Source organism: Pistacia vera, unplaced genomic scaffold (assembly GCF_008641045.1).
Source record: "Pistacia vera cultivar Batoury unplaced genomic scaffold, PisVer_v2 Contig898, whole genome shotgun sequence".
In the NCBI taxonomy this organism is placed as follows: Eukaryota; Viridiplantae; Streptophyta; class Magnoliopsida; order Sapindales; family Anacardiaceae; genus Pistacia; species Pistacia vera.
Genome location: NW_022196776.1, coordinates 70,238 through 86,169, shown reverse-complemented (window position 1 = coordinate 86,169; position 15,932 = coordinate 70,238). Strand labels below are relative to the sequence as shown.

The 15,932-nt window shown below is 31.2% G+C and overlaps 1 protein-coding gene across 3 annotated transcripts; it reads left to right on the top strand.

Annotated features, from left to right (window-relative positions):
* Nucleotides 1-6,918: 6,918 nt before the first annotated feature.
* On the top strand, nucleotides 6,919-14,029 carry LOC116119656 (pectin acetylesterase 12-like). 3 transcript variants are annotated; one of them, XM_031405601.1, is made up of 12 exons: nucleotides 6,919-7,233; nucleotides 7,758-7,840; nucleotides 8,044-8,173; nucleotides 8,291-8,364; nucleotides 11,523-11,609; nucleotides 11,696-11,820; nucleotides 11,940-12,000; nucleotides 12,402-12,455; nucleotides 12,585-12,662; nucleotides 12,800-12,905; nucleotides 13,017-13,162; nucleotides 13,687-14,029. In XM_031405601.1, the coding sequence occupies exons 1-12, from the start codon at nucleotides 7,032-7,034 to the stop codon at nucleotides 13,795-13,797; spliced, it is 1,257 nt and encodes a 418-aa protein (XP_031261461.1). In that variant the 5' UTR covers nucleotides 6,919-7,031; the 3' UTR covers nucleotides 13,798-14,029. The 3 variants fall into 3 exon arrangements, with proteins under 3 accessions (XP_031261461.1, XP_031261462.1, XP_031261460.1); XM_031405602.1 differs by lacking the exon at nucleotides 8,291-8,364 and adding an exon at nucleotides 10,682-10,755 and having other exon boundaries at nucleotides 6,920-7,233; XM_031405600.1 differs by lacking the exons at nucleotides 6,919-7,233; nucleotides 7,758-7,840; nucleotides 8,044-8,173; nucleotides 8,291-8,364 and adding exons at nucleotides 9,312-9,624; nucleotides 10,149-10,231; nucleotides 10,435-10,564; nucleotides 10,682-10,755.
* The last annotated feature ends 1,903 nt before the right edge of the window (nucleotides 14,030-15,932 follow it).

The window sequence follows — 15,932 nt, the reverse complement described above, 5'->3', positions numbered from 1 at the left end:
TGAGAATTTGTATGTGTCTAATATTATCAAATATTGCTATAATGAAAAGCAAAAATTATAGGGCTTACGTGGTTGATAAGGAGTGACAAAGAGGAAGAGAATAATGCAAAAGGTTACGTGAACGCAAGGGAGAGATTTATGTGAACGAGCAGTATCCATCTATTTTCCTGGAAAGAAAACTATAAAATCATCCAAATTTCTTGACCTAACGAAAACGATAACTCTTTTGTTCATTTCAAATATTCCAATCTTCATTTCTTCCCCCCCAAAGTTATCAAATAATACAATCTTATCATTAAAGCTTCTTCATGTCGTTTACTTTGAATTTATTAAACGATAATCTTCCATTATTAGTTATAAAGACACTAATTAAACCCTTTTTACCTACCTAACTCTTTTTTGGGTATTTCTTTGTGTAATTTGATTGATTATCTTCCTTTAATATCAATTATGCATGCACATAAGTGTTAGAAGATTGTACGGCGGAAAACATACTTCGAGATTAATAACATATAAATAAAATCACACCACATAAAGAGACACGATATTTACATAGTTCAACATAATATGTCTACATCCGTGGATGAGATAAATTCACCATAGTTTCATAAACACAATATATAAGAATACATAACACCATAAATCTAAACCTGGTACATAATTACATAATATACAATAGTATACAACACCATTAACCTAAACCCGGTACATAATTAATTAATAGAGTGCGGAAACACTCTACCCATGAAGTTTAATAACCCTCACATCAAATATCATGTTCTCTCATAAGATTGAATTGATTCTCACCCTTATATTTATAGGTCGTATATGGAACATTCTATTTCTAATAAGATTTATATTTCAATTTCTAATTGAACTCTTGTAATTATATTTGTATTTACAATTGTATTCTTTATTAAATGGTTTTTCTAAAGAATTACAATTTTATACGAGAATAAATAGGAAAACAAGCTACAATATCCCAACAATGATATATATGATGAATCTATGTATAAATTATTATTGTGAAAACGATGCTATGTACTAACGTTTTGCATCTAATATGGAATTATTTTTGAAACAATGAGATTAATTAACGAAATGTGAAACGGCAAATAATTAAGAATCTTGATCATAAAGCTATATATATAAAAACAAAATGGAAGGAGGGAGGAGTCAACTTCAAGACCCTACAAGATGAAGATGATTTATGGCATGTCAACTTTAGAGCAAGGAATCTCTCTGTCTCATAAATTCAATTAAATTTCCCAATTTTTTCAATTCAATATTTTATCCATGCATGATGTCAGTCAATCGCAATCATCCTCCATGCTTCTTTCTACTCAAATTATTCTGTTCACCTTAAATTAAGCAACCTCAGAGCGTCCGGACAGTTTATACGTATTCTAACAATTTACTGTCACGATCTCTCATTTTATCATATAGAAAATCAAACCTAAGACCGTACGTCTATCTATATTATTCGTAATTTGTCATAACTATTTAAGCTACCAAGCAAATTTATCATATTTATAATATCTAAAATTTAAAATTGATAAAAATAATAATAGTAATTCACAAAAATATTTATAATATCACGTAACATTCACGTTATTAAAGGTGTTAAAGTTTAATATTTATGCTATAAACTTATGATTCCATTGATTCGATAATAATGACTTTATATATATATAACTGGGGTATTCGAAACAACTTACAAGTACTTCGACTAATCCCTGTAATCTATCGAACATACTACAATCTCAATGGACCAGATAAGTTGTAACTATGGTAAGTGATCACTTTGTGAGACTTGAACATAAGACCTCTAGGTAACTGACTCAGATGACAAAAGTCTTGTTGTTCGGCGATAAGGTTAGTGATTATAATAATACAGATTTGTTCTCGACCCATCTATGGATTAAGGATTTAATAATTAAGAAACAATATATAAAAAAAAATGTTGACCAAGGTAGTAATTGGATGAATATGGATGACAAAATTTATAAAAGAATAATTAATTTAGTTGTTATTGTTCATGGATCTTGATGAGGAGATCACAGATATTTAATTGAGGATGAGTAAATTAATAAATAAATAAACGCGGATCTAGCATATGCATGGTCATTAATGGTCAACACAATTATAATTAATTATCTAATAATACTGTTTGTATTATAATTAAAGAACTCATGATTATATTAATTTATATTATTGCAAATTAACAAGATTAAATTCAACTTGGCCGTNTGCGTAATTTGATTGATTATCTTCCTTTAATATCAATTATGCATGCACGAGTTATGAGTGTTAGAAGATTGTACGGCGGAAAATATACTTCAAGATTAATAGTATAAGAGTAAAATCACATTACACAAAAAGACACGATATTTACATAGTTCAACATAATCTGTTTATATCCGCGGATGAAAGAAATTCACTATAGTTTCATAAACATGATATACAAGAATACACGACACCATAAATCTTAACTTGGTATATAATTACACAATATACAATAGTATACAACACCATAAACCTAAACCCAGTACATAATTAATTAATAGAGTGTGGAAACAATCTCAATTTCTAAGACACTCTACCCATGAAGTTTAATAACTCTCACATCAAATATCATGTATTCTTACCTTCTGTCCTAAGGTTAATATCAATTATGCATGCACATGAGTGTTAGAAGATTGTACAGTAGAAAACATACTTCGAGATTAATAACATAGAAATAAAATCACACCATACAAAGAGATACGATATTTACATAGTTCAGCATAATCTGTCTGCATCTGCAGATGAGAAAAATTCACTGTAGTTTTATAAACACGATGTACAAGAATACGCAACACCGTAAATCTAAACTTGGTACATAATTACACAATATACAATAGTATACAACACCATAAACCTAAACCCGGTACATAATTAATTAATAGAGTGCGGAAACACTCTATCCATGAAGTTTAATAACCCTCACATCAAATATCATATGTTCTTACCTTCTCTCATAAGGTTGAATTGATTCTCACCCTTATATTTATAGGTCGTATATGGAACATTCTATTTCTAATAAGATTTATATTTCAATTTCTAATTGAACTCTCGTAATTATATTTCTATTTACAATTGTATTCTTTATTAAATAGTTTTCCTAAAGAATTACAATTTTATACGAGAATAAATAGGAAAACAAGCTACAATATCCCAACAATGATATATATGATGAATCTATGTATAAATTATTATTGTGAAAACGATGTTATGTACTAACGTTTTCCATCTAATATGGAATTATTTTTGAAACAATGAGATTAATTAACGAAATGTGAAACGACAAATAATTAAGAATCTTGATCATAAAGCTGTATATATAAAAACAAAATGGAATGAGGGAGGAGTCAACTTCAAGACCCTACAAGATGAAGATGATTTATGGCATGTCAACTTTAGAGCAAGGAATCTCTCTGTCTCACAAATTCAATTAAATTTCCCAATTTTCTCAATTCAATATTTTATCCATGCATGATGTCAATCAATCGCAATCATCCTCCGAGCTTCCTTCTACCCAAATTATTCAGTTCACCTTAAATTAAGCAACCCCAAAGCCAAAATTTTAACCTGTTCGGTCAGTTTATGTATACTTCAATAACTTACCATCACGATTTCTCATTTATCATATGGAGAATCGAACTTAAGACAGTACGTTTATACATACTATTCTAATTTATCATAACTATTTAGGCTACCTACGAATGAGTAAATTTATCATATTTATAATATCTAAAATTTAAAATTGATAAAAATAACTGAGGTATTCGAGACAACTTACAAGCATCTCAACTAATCCCTGTGGTCCATCGAACACACTACAATCTTAATGAGCCAGGTAAGTTGCAAATATGGTGAGCGACTATTTTGTGAGACTCGAACAGAAGACCTTTGGATAACTCACCCAGATGACTAAAGTCTTGTTGTCCAACCATAAGGTTAGTGATTATAATAATGCAGATTTGTTCTCGACCCATCTATGGATTAAGGATTTAATAAGAATAATTAATTTAGTTGTTATTGTTCATGGATCATCATGAGGAGATCACAGATATTTAATTAAGGATGAGTAAATTAATAAATAAATAAACGCGGATCTAGCATATGCATGGTCATCAATGGTCAACACAATTATAATTAATTATCTAATAATATTAAAGAACTCATTATTATATTAATTTATATTATTGCAAATTAACAAGATTAAATTCAACTTGGCCGTACTCTATTAATTACAAATTTTGGCTTCAATTACCAACTTTCAATAATTAATGAAGACAAACTCTAATTATACATTTTTTATTTTTTGTTTTTGTTTTTTCGTTTTGCCCCTTCATTTATATACGTTGGTAATAAAATAAAGCAAAAAGAATTGTACATAAAATTGGCACCTTTTTTTTTTTTGGATAATCAAGGTGTCCAGCCAGTTTACACGCACCTCAACTAATCTCGAAATTCATTAAACACTTACAAAGTCCTAAGATTTGAACCATAAAAATATAAAATGGCCCACTTTAAATTAATCGTAAAATTGGGTTTAAGAAGAATGAATTAATTAATCATATTATGAGATTTGAATTGAATTTGGTATTTTTTTTTTTTTTTTTGAAGACAAATGTCACAATGTCAAACTAATCACATGAGATTTAATTTTAAGTTAGAAAATAAATAGATGAAATAATAAGGGCTTGAAATTAATGTTGAAATGTTAAAATTTTGGGGGTTTTTATTGACTCAAATTTTGGCCAAACTTAGATTTTTAGGTTTCCTTTTCTGAAAAAAATAAATAAATTATTTACACGAAGCTTGCTGCTTGTGAATGGACCAAATCTCAATGTATTAGCAAATAAAAATAATAATTAAAAGACGAATAAAAGAGATAGGGCCAAGGTTGTTTCATGATTATATCTACACAAATAATTGATATAATTATATTATTGATTTTTATTTTGATTAATCAATAAAATAAGAAGAAAAAGAGCACTTTTTAATATTAAAAAATATCATAATAAAATAGAAGGGATTAAATCCTCTTTTAGTTTAGAATATTTTAGAAACAACTTGCAATTAATATAAATAATTAATAATCGTAAATAAGAAATAAAAAATGAAAAATAAGAAAATACAAAAAAACAAAAATAATAAACGATAATGTTAGAACTTAGTAGTAGAAAGAACTTTAAAAAGATTTATGTCATTTTGTGATGTGACAAAAATAAATAGAAGAGTAATAAAAAAAAGTTAAACTATTATTCACTTATTCGTTTATTTTTTGCCATATCACTTTATATAAAAATATTTGTAAGATTTATTTGTACCTGTAGTATTTTTTTTTTTTTTTTTTTAGATCAGAAGTGTCCAGATTAATTTATGGGTACTTAACAATCTCTCAAGACCCTGAAACTATCGACCGGATAAGAGTTTTGAGGCTCCCTTTTAACAATCGAGAAGAAGTTCAAATTAGAATTTTTTGAGTAATACACCTAACGTTTATTATCACTCTAACTATAAATATTACCTTGACCTATAAATATCTAAAAATTATAACCATTTTTTAGATAAAAAAATATAAATAAAATTGTCATGAAAAGACCAATTTATAAAATATTAATTTAGCACAAAATAAATTTATTTTTATTTGAAAAATCATCTTAAATAAAAATATAAAACATATACTTTATCTTTGATTAAAATAAGAAAAACATTTTTAATATAAATTTTTTCTTTTTTAAAAATATTTAATTTAAAAAAAAAAACTTTTGGATTTAAATGAAAAAGAGAGAGAGAAACAGCTGTATGCCGCTAAAGCGCCACGGGTTCCACCACACAGAATAAATGAACCGAAACTTTCGCCAATAGTCAATCCACCTTACACGTGTTCTTCACCTGCATCCTATGGCTGTAAGACTATCTGTCAGATTCAATAATTAGCCGTACCTGCCGATTGAGATTTCTCTCAGTTTAATATACAAATCTTGTTAGATTCTAAACGTGAGCAGTGAGCTTGTATTAAAAGTGGGTAATTATTTAACCTTCCCTATGTTGGTGAATAACCATGAACCCCCATTAGTATTAAAAGTGGGATTTTAACCCCATTTTGTCTATTTTGCATTTGAGGTAAGACTCTTAATAACCTACTTTCTAAATATTTTCACCTTTATTTTGACATTTCATCACAAATCAATAGATATTTTATTAAAAGTTAATGAAAATCACAAACTAAAAAGTAGATTCATTACGAGTACGAACTTGACAAAATGAGATCTAGCAATCTAAATGAAACAATAATTGTATGATGGAAATTCACCTAGACCTTATATTCTAAACTTCTTTTCCTTTCTTTTACCATTAACTCCTTGTGTTCTTCACATTTACCCTTGTTAAAACACAAGACTTACAACAAATTGATTTCTCTACGTGTTTATTGAGTTTTCAAGAATTCAAACATTTAAAAGATATGTAATAAGGTAAGAGAGAATTAATTTAAAAAACCATTGTTAAAATTATAATTGTGTACATACATATATGGGTATGCAAAAACTACTATAAAGTAGTTTTGTTTTGTGTGCAAATATCCTATATGTATTTTTTATTTGTGAATGGACCATTATGCCATGAACAAAATGGGGGTTGAAATTTATTTTCATAACTATTGGGGTTCCATTGTAAATCGGCCAAACCGGTTGGGTTTTCTTAATCAACCATCTTAAAAACCTTAAAAAGCCCGGCAAATACTCTTTACTGTTGACTCCTGTCCACAAAATTTTCGTTCAAATATATTCAATACAAGGAAATAAATTAATAAAAATAATAAAAATAATTATCAATATTATTTGCCTTTAAAAGCATGTCACTTGATTTTAGTTTGAAGCTGAGGAGGTAGAGGACAACGAACACATTGTTACAGTGTCAAAGTTTCAACCTTTTTCAAGATTTGGGCAGAAAGATTGAAACTTTGATTGGAAAAGAAGATGAAGCTTTTGTGGGTTGTGTTTGTAATGGTGTTTGTATTTGGCAAATGGGTTGATGGGTTCTTGGAGTTTAATGAAACAGAACTGGCCAACATTGAGGCTTATGTTCATAATGGTGATGAAATCTCCAACTCTAAACTCTCTGCTAATCCTCTCATGGTTGGACTCACTCTCATTCAAGGAGCTGGTGCCAAAGGCGCAGGTACTCACACCCTTTAACTTTAACTTTCATGGTATTCTAATTCTTTTCTGCAACTTTGTTTTGCAGATGGGTTGTGTCTTTTTTTTTAGTTTCTTACTTTCTTCCTTTTGAAATTTGCTCATGTTTGTGATTCTCTTGATTTGGATTTGTTTTTGTCATGGAAGCATTAATTGTAACTTGAATTGTACTTTACTAGTAAAAAAAAAAAAAAAAAAATGAGCCTTGAGAGATGGGTTAGTGTTTACTCAATTAATATTTTAATGCTCAACCTTTTGTTGTCTTTTTTGTCTCAATGTTGGTTCTGTGATCTGAGTGGAACATTTTTGTTCTGTTGCATGTTTATTTTTTCAACTGCTACTTGTTTTTAAGATGGGTTGATCTGTGTATGTTAATATGTTACCTTTGGTAAATCTGGTTATAATTTTTGAAGATTGCGACTTGTGACAATTTAACTATTGCATGTTGAAATTATTCTTACTTGTTGGCCAATTTAATATTCCTTCTTGTGTGCCTGAATCTTGCAGTTTGTTTGGATGGAACATTGCCTGGATACCATTTGCATCGTGGATATGGTTCAGGAGCAAATAGTTGGCTCATTCAGTTGGAGGTTTGTAATTTTGATTTCTCATTGAGTCTTCATCACCAGTAAGGAAAAAAAAAAGTCATTTTTGGCTGGTACCTTATTCTTGATGTGCAATAATAATGAATTTTCTGGATGAAAAACTCTGCATCTCTTAAAAATATTTTGTTTAGATTTATGCTATCAATCTTCTTTATATGTTTTTGACATGGTTAAACATCTTATGGCAGGGAGGAGGATGGTGTAATAGTGTTAGAACTTGTGTTTACCGGAAGAAAACTAGGCGAGGTTCATCCTTGTACATGGAAAAGTGGATACCATTTACAGGAATACTAAGCAATAAAGCTCAAGAAAATCCAGGTTTCCTATCTGATTTTTACAAGATTCAAGGCTGATCAAGTTCTGCTAGCACTATTTTGTTTTTATTAATATAACTGTCTCAAGCATTATGTTATTTTATTGTGTGTTGTGTTGCAGATTTTTTCAGTTGGAATAGAGTAAAGCTTCGTTATTGTGACGGTGCTTCTTTCACCGGGGACAGTGAAAATAAGGTTAACAGAATATTTGGCTATTTGCTTATTTTCATAGAATATTTGTGAAAACTCTGTCTGGATGTCAAGCGATTGATTGGGATTTTACAACTACCATTCAATTGTCAAACAGTTGTCTGGTCCCCAATANTGGTGAATAACCATGAACCCCCATTAGTATTAAAAGTGGGATTTTAACCCCATTTTGTCTATTTTGCATTTGAGGTAAGACTCTTAATAACCTACTTTCTAAATATTTTCACCTTTATTTTGACATTTCATCACAAATCAATAGATATTTTATTAAAAGTTAATGAAAATCACAAACTAAAAAGTAGATTCATTACGAGTACGAACTTGACAAAATGAGATCTAGCAATCTAAATGAAACAATAATTGTATGATGGAAATTCACCTAGACCTTATATTCTAAACTTCTTTTCCTTTCTTTTACCATTAACTCCTTGTGTTCTTCACATTTACCCTTGTTAAAACACAAGACTTACAACAAATTGATTTCTCTACGTGTTTATTGAGTTTTCAAGAATTCAAACATTTAAAAGATATGTAATAAGGTAAGAGAGAATTAATTTAAAAAACCATTGTTAAAATTATAATTGTGTACATACATATATGGGTATGCAAAAACTACTATAAAGTAGTTTTGTTTTGTGTGCAAATATCCTATATGTATTTTTTATTTGTGAATGGACCATTATGCCATGAACAAAATGGGGGTTGAAATTTATTTTCATAACTATTGGGGTTCCATTGTAAATCGGCCAAACCGGTTGGGTTTTCTTAATCAACCATCTTAAAAACCTTAAAAAGCCCGGCAAATACTCTTTACTGTTGACTCCTGTCCACAAAATTTTCGTTCAAATATATTCAATACAAGGAAATAAATTAATAAAAATAATAAAAATAATTATCAATATTATTTGCCTTTAAAAGCATGTCACTTGATTTTAGTTTGAAGCTGAGGAGGTAGAGGACAACGAACACATTGTTACAGTGTCAAAGTTTCAACCTTTTTCAAGATTTGGGCAGAAAGATTGAAACTTTGATTGGAAAAGAAGATGAAGCTTTTGTGGGTTGTGTTTGTAATGGTGTTTGTATTTGGCAAATGGGTTGATGGGTTCTTGGAGTTTAATGAAACAGAACTGGCCAACATTGAGGCTTATGTTCATAATGGTGATGAAATCTCCAACTCTAAACTCTCTGCTAATCCTCTCATGGTTGGACTCACTCTCATTCAAGGAGCTGGTGCCAAAGGCGCAGGTACTCACACCCTTTAACTTTAACTTTCATGGTATTCTAATTCTTTTCTGCAACTTTGTTTTGCAGATGGGTTGTGTCTTTTTTTTTAGTTTCTTACTTTCTTCCTTTTGAAATTTGCTCATGTTTGTGATTCTCTTGATTTGGATTTGTTTTTGTCATGGAAGCATTAATTGTAACTTGAATTGTACTTTACTAGTAAAAAAAAAAAAAAAAAAATGAGCCTTGAGAGATGGGTTAGTGTTTACTCAATTAATATTTTAATGCTCAACCTTTTGTTGTCTTTTTTGTCTCAATGTTGGTTCTGTGATCTGAGTGGAACATTTTTGTTCTGTTGCATGTTTATTTTTTCAACTGCTACTTGTTTTTAAGATGGGTTGATCTGTGTATGTTAATATGTTACCTTTGGTAAATCTGGTTATAATTTTTGAAGATTGCGACTTGTGACAATTTAACTATTGCATGTTGAAATTATTCTTACTTGTTGGCCAATTTAATATTCCTTCTTGTGTGCCTGAATCTTGCAGTTTGTTTGGATGGAACATTGCCTGGATACCATTTGCATCGTGGATATGGTTCAGGAGCAAATAGTTGGCTCATTCAGTTGGAGGTTTGTAATTTTGATTTCTCATTGAGTCTTCATCACCAGTAAGGAAAAAAAAAAGTCATTTTTGGCTGGTACCTTATTCTTGATGTGCAATAATAATGAATTTTCTGGATGAAAAACTCTGCATCTCTTAAAAATATTTTGTTTAGATTTATGCTATCAATCTTCTTTATATGTTTTTGACATGGTTAAACATCTTATGGCAGGGAGGAGGATGGTGTAATAGTGTTAGAACTTGTGTTTACCGGAAGAAAACTAGGCGAGGTTCATCCTTGTACATGGAAAAGTGGATACCATTTACAGGAATACTAAGCAATAAAGCTCAAGAAAATCCAGGTTTCCTATCTGATTTTTACAAGATTCAAGGCTGATCAAGTTCTGCTAGCACTATTTTGTTTTTATTAATATAACTGTCTCAAGCATTATGTTATTTTATTGTGTGTTGTGTTGCAGATTTTTTCAATTGGAATAGAGTAAAGCTTCGTTATTGTGACGGTGCTTCTTTCACCGGGGACAGTGAAAATAAGGTTAACAGAATATTTGGCTATTTGCTTATTTTCATAGAATATTTGTGAAAATTCTGTCTGGATGTCAAGCGATTGATTGGGATTTTACAACTACCATTCAATTGTCAAACAGTTGTCTGGTCCCCATTACTACAAAAGCTTTATCATCTTGGTGGTTATGATTAGAAAAGCTTTAGGTATCTTGATGCTTACGTTTTCCCTTAAAAAGGTTTCATTTCTTATCTTTTCTGGTTGATGGTATTAACTTCTCATTTCCAGAATAGAGGTGTAAAATGGGTCAAGTCGGCCCAAAAATGGCACAACCCGGCAGGTTTTGAGCATGTCCTTCATGGTTGGATGCTGTGGGGTCATAGTGGCCGGACACGGCACGATCTGGCTGTTCCATGCTGGAATGCTGGGCCAGGCCCAATTTTTTATTCTTTTTGTTTTTTGTTGTTTGTCATTTTTTTAAAAATGGATGGCACAGAAGTTTTGCGATTCTAGTCTAAAAAAGCTTTGTTTATGATCTGCTTTTTACCTTCTTTCAAGTTTTTTGTGTCCTGTGACAAGAGAGAGCTATGAAGTAACAGTATTTATGTAGTAAAAAGAGTGGGAACTAATTCTGAGAATAAGAAGAGTGAGATATTTAGTATTCAAGCGTTGAAGTCAATTAGTATATGTAAGAACTGAAATATACATTGAGATATGCATCTGGTTGTGCTGGGTCAACTATATCTTTCTGTTTATACTGTGAACCACATGTTCAAGTGAAATGAATTTGGTTACAGGCTGCACAACTGCAATTTAGGGGACAACGCATATGGAAAGCAGCAGTTGAAGATTTAATGGCCAAGGGAATGCACCATGCCCATCAGGTTAATAAATTTAAAGCCTTTAATCTTTTTCTCGTATTCCATTCCATTTTTTGTATTCCTAAAATATTAGAGCAATCGAGTTTCAGGCTCTTCTTTCTGGGTGCTCTGCGGGAGGCCTAGCATCTATTTTACACTGTGATGAGTTCAGAAGCTTTTTCCCTAGAAATATTAGAGTAAAGTGCTTGAGTGACGCTGGTCTATTTCTTGATTCGTAAGTGCCAACTATCTTTGATTCTTTTAGTTCCGTACTTCTTAAATATTAACTTGTTTCTTAGTTCTGTAGCTTAGAAGGCTTAATTTATTCATTGGCTATCCTGTCTGGAATTTCAGCGTTGACGTATCTGGTGGGCGCACCCTCAGGAGTTTGTACAGTGGAGTAGTAGGCTTGCAGGTACCACATTGATAATAAACTTGTGAACTTCCATGTCATACCAAATTCTTTGTCTTGCATCCTTTAGAGCTCTTTATGAATGCTATGTAAGTGATGCTAATAAGCATTCCTGGAACAATATAACTGAGCATAGCCAATAAGCACATAGACTCACAAAACCAAAGAAGTATACACAAAATAATAAATATATATGTCATGAAGTCAACCTGTGTCAATCTTGTAACCAAGCAGGTCACTTTTTTTGTTTTTGGTTTAACTGCTGGGAAGATTGAAATTTCACATACCACTAGAACCATGGAGCTGCACACATCATTATTACGTGATTTTCTTTTGATTTCGGAATAATTTATGGAAGTTGATCTGATAGATGCTTATGAAGTTAGTTTTCATGATTGTTGCAGGGTGTGGAAAGCCATCTGCCACGCATATGTACTAATCACCTTGATCCAACTTCTGTAAGTCTTTTTCTTAATTTCCTTTTCCGTAGATGTACATCTGATTTGATTCACTGAGAAGAAATGTAGAATGATCAACACATTATTCAGCTGTCTTAAACCAAATCTTTTGTACTTTTCTGCTTTCAGTGCTTCTTCCCACAAAACATAATTGGCCATGTCAAAACCCCGCTCTTTATTCTCAATGCAGCTTACGATTCATGGCAGGTAATGACCTTTTTATCTAGAATAATAATCTTTAATCACCTAATGAACTTTTGGCAATGATCTGCTTATGAGAGTAGCCCTGGAGGATTTGAACAATAAGCTTGATGGACTAAGTTATTTCTTACATGTGTAATCAGATCCAATCAAGTTTAGCTCCACCATCAGCAGATCCCGCCGGCTATTGGCGTGATTGCAGGTTGAACCATGCGAAATGCACTCCATCACAGATTAAATTTTTGCAAGGTGAATTATACATGAATATAAGAAATCTTTTGGGCTTTCAAATCTATATGGGCTTAAGCAGATGTACATAAGATTAATCGTAAAAGGGCATTTCTTTTTTTCTTGGAACAGGTTTCAGGAATCAAGTGTTGAATGCGGTCAAAGGCTTCTCGATGTCTAGACAGAATGGCTTATTCATAAATTCATGTTTTGCTCACTGCCAATCAGAGAGGCAAGATACATGGTTTGCTGATGATTCTCCTGTTGTTGGTAACAAGGTATGCATGATCTAACTAGTTGTGCATAGATTTCCAATAGTCAAAATCATGAAAACTTATATAATATATCCTTATGAATAATAGTTATGCATTATACTTTGCAGATGAGTGGCCATTTCAATATGTAGCAACTACTTTGTTTTCAAAATTTTCTTCTTTCCTCTTAAAATATCGAACAATTTGAATCAACCTGCATGCTATAGTTGAACCACAAAACTCCATTTTAGCTCAATCCAACATCTACTGAGCTGTTTTCTTGATAACACACCTGGAAAAAAAACTGTTGCCTTTTTGTCTTTATTGAAGTGGAGACTAGTTTTTTTTTTTCCTGCATACTGACAAGTCATTAAAGGACATTATAATCCTTGACGCCTAAAGAAAACATTTTTTGAATTTACATAAAGACTTGTAAAACTCACCTCTCATCTTGTAGTATACGCCCGCATCACCCCAGTGTTGAGTACTGTTACATAGAAGTGGAAGTTAATTATAAATCTAATTTCCTATTATTTGACAATGTGCAGGCAATTGCAATAGCTGTTGGAGATTGGTATTTTGATCGGACAGGTGTTAAGGTCATTGATTGTCCTTACCCTTGTGACAAAACTTGCCATAATCTGGTTTTCCGAGCCTAATTTTATCAGTCGCCTCAATTTATATGGTCATATTATAAGTGTATCTTATGTTCTTCCCATCATTTATTAAATGTACTTCAGAATTCAACCAAGGTTGATAGGAGAGACAATAAACAGAAAAAAAGAAAAAGAAAAGAGGATTGCTGAGAAATGCAAATGCAACCAGCAAGCCTTTTACATAGCTCCCCCTCTGTACTTGCTATCAAGTAGTAATGCAATTCTTTTTCTTTCTTATCGCATCCACTCATCTATGAAATGCAAATGCAACCAGCAAGCCTTTTACATAGATTCAGCTGTGTACTTGCTATAAACTAGTAATGCTATTCTTTTTCTTTCTTTTCGCATCCATTCATCTATGCTTATGATAATGATTTTCAATCCCTAGTCATATTAATGTTGCCAGCCAATGCTTAATGCATAGTTTCGCATCCACTAATTGATCAGTTTCGCATCCACTGGGACAACCCTTTACCCAGAAATTATCTCTACTTGTAGCTGATATCAGCAGTAAATATTTCATTTTAGTTCTTCATTCAGTGCTCATTTGATGACTTTTAACAGCTAAAATTGCTTGCGTTTCAACCTTCTATATGGTTTACAAGGCCCCAACTGACACAGAAATTGGAAACACAATAAATAGAAAGCCTGTTTGAAGCTTAATGTGGCAATGTCACCATCTGAAATTTTTACATTGCTTGAAAAATACAATAAAGATACACTTAGAATCCAATTTTACAAACTTTCTTTTACAATCTCGACGTGGCAGCTTACAATTTGGTTAAGTAGAAAAATTCATTAAAAACCAATTGTGAACTGTCATGTCGAGGTTGTGAGAGAAAGTTTATGAGATTGGATTATAAGTGTAGTATTGCCCTAAAAAATATTCACTTATTTACAATTGGTCAATAGTTGTTAGTTGATTACCATAATTTTGTATTCATCATGCCACAGTCATGTTCCTTTTTATAGTCTTCTACCACTATAATAAGCCTTTTCTTTATTTATATCAGAAAAATAACATAGTGTCTGATATTACAATTGGCTGATTAGAGAATCATTAGCAATGATTGTTGCAAGATTTCAGGATTGCTTTCAAATGATGGAAAGGATGATGATTTGTTAGTTAGTAAGAGCATTGATTCCTCTTGCAGTAACTTGTAATTATAACCAACTTCATTTACAGAAATTTTCATATCTAGAGTAAAATCAAGTGGGAATTTTATAAAGTTAGCTATTTTTATAATATGATGACAAGAAAAGCCATCATCTCATATTCAGTACAAGTTAAAATGTCAAACATATGGACCAAAATGAAATGAGCAGAAAAAAAGTAGCCTGCAGATGACAGAAGAATGACTCAAAACTGGCCAAGTCCATGGCATTATTATGGGGATTCCCATATGTGACTGTCATGTTTCATTTTGCTTGAAGGTTTGAATATGACTTAAAGCAGCTAAATATCCACAAATTTTGCCACCAGGGACCAGCAATATAAGAAGGACGATCATGCGCTGCTCTTCCACATTTTAACAGATGTTGGTAAATAATGTTTCTGACACTCCATTTGTATCATACTGTTATTTTTTCTGCACGTTAAAAACTTAAAAAAAAAATCAGAAAACGACGTTTCGATATCTTGAAACATCAAATTAAGAGTAAAAGATTAGTTGCTGATTATTTAGAACGACTATTGAAACTTTATATGCTGGTCTTTTTCAACTCATTTTTCTATTAAAAAAAGGTTCTCAACATATTATATTAGATAAGTTTATGTTATAAACTATGTATATATATCATTATCATTGCTTTATAATGATTTCATCATCATGGCACTCATCTTCTTCCCTCATAAATTATTAATGTTCAATAGCTTGAACCTTGCCCTCTATTATATGTTTGAAGAAAAGCAAAGATTCCCAAAACATTCAACTTTGTTATGCTGAGTTTATAAAGTATGTATTAATATAAATGAAAATTTGGCAGCAGGATAGCTGGTAATCTTATCATCAACCCTTCCTCTTAAGTCTAATGTGATGCTTTTTGTATTCTTTCCACACTCATGATTGTAGGGCCTCAATGAAAAGGCCTAATAATTTAGTTCACATGTGTTTGAGGTACACAAGGGTATATAAAAA

Excerpts from the sequence above, each read along its gene's own strand:
- LOC116119656 (XM_031405601.1), top strand. The coding sequence starts at position 7,032 with ATGAAGCTTTTGTGGGTTGTGTTTGTAATGGTGTTTGTATTTGGCAAA. Across the intron at positions 8,365-11,522 it reads CCGGGGACAGTGAAAATAAG|GCTGCACAACTGCAATTTAG; the intron begins GTTAACAGAATA and ends ATTTGGTTACAG. Across the intron at positions 11,610-11,695 it reads GAATGCACCATGCCCATCAG|GCTCTTCTTTCTGGGTGCTC; the intron begins GTTAATAAATTT and ends ATCGAGTTTCAG.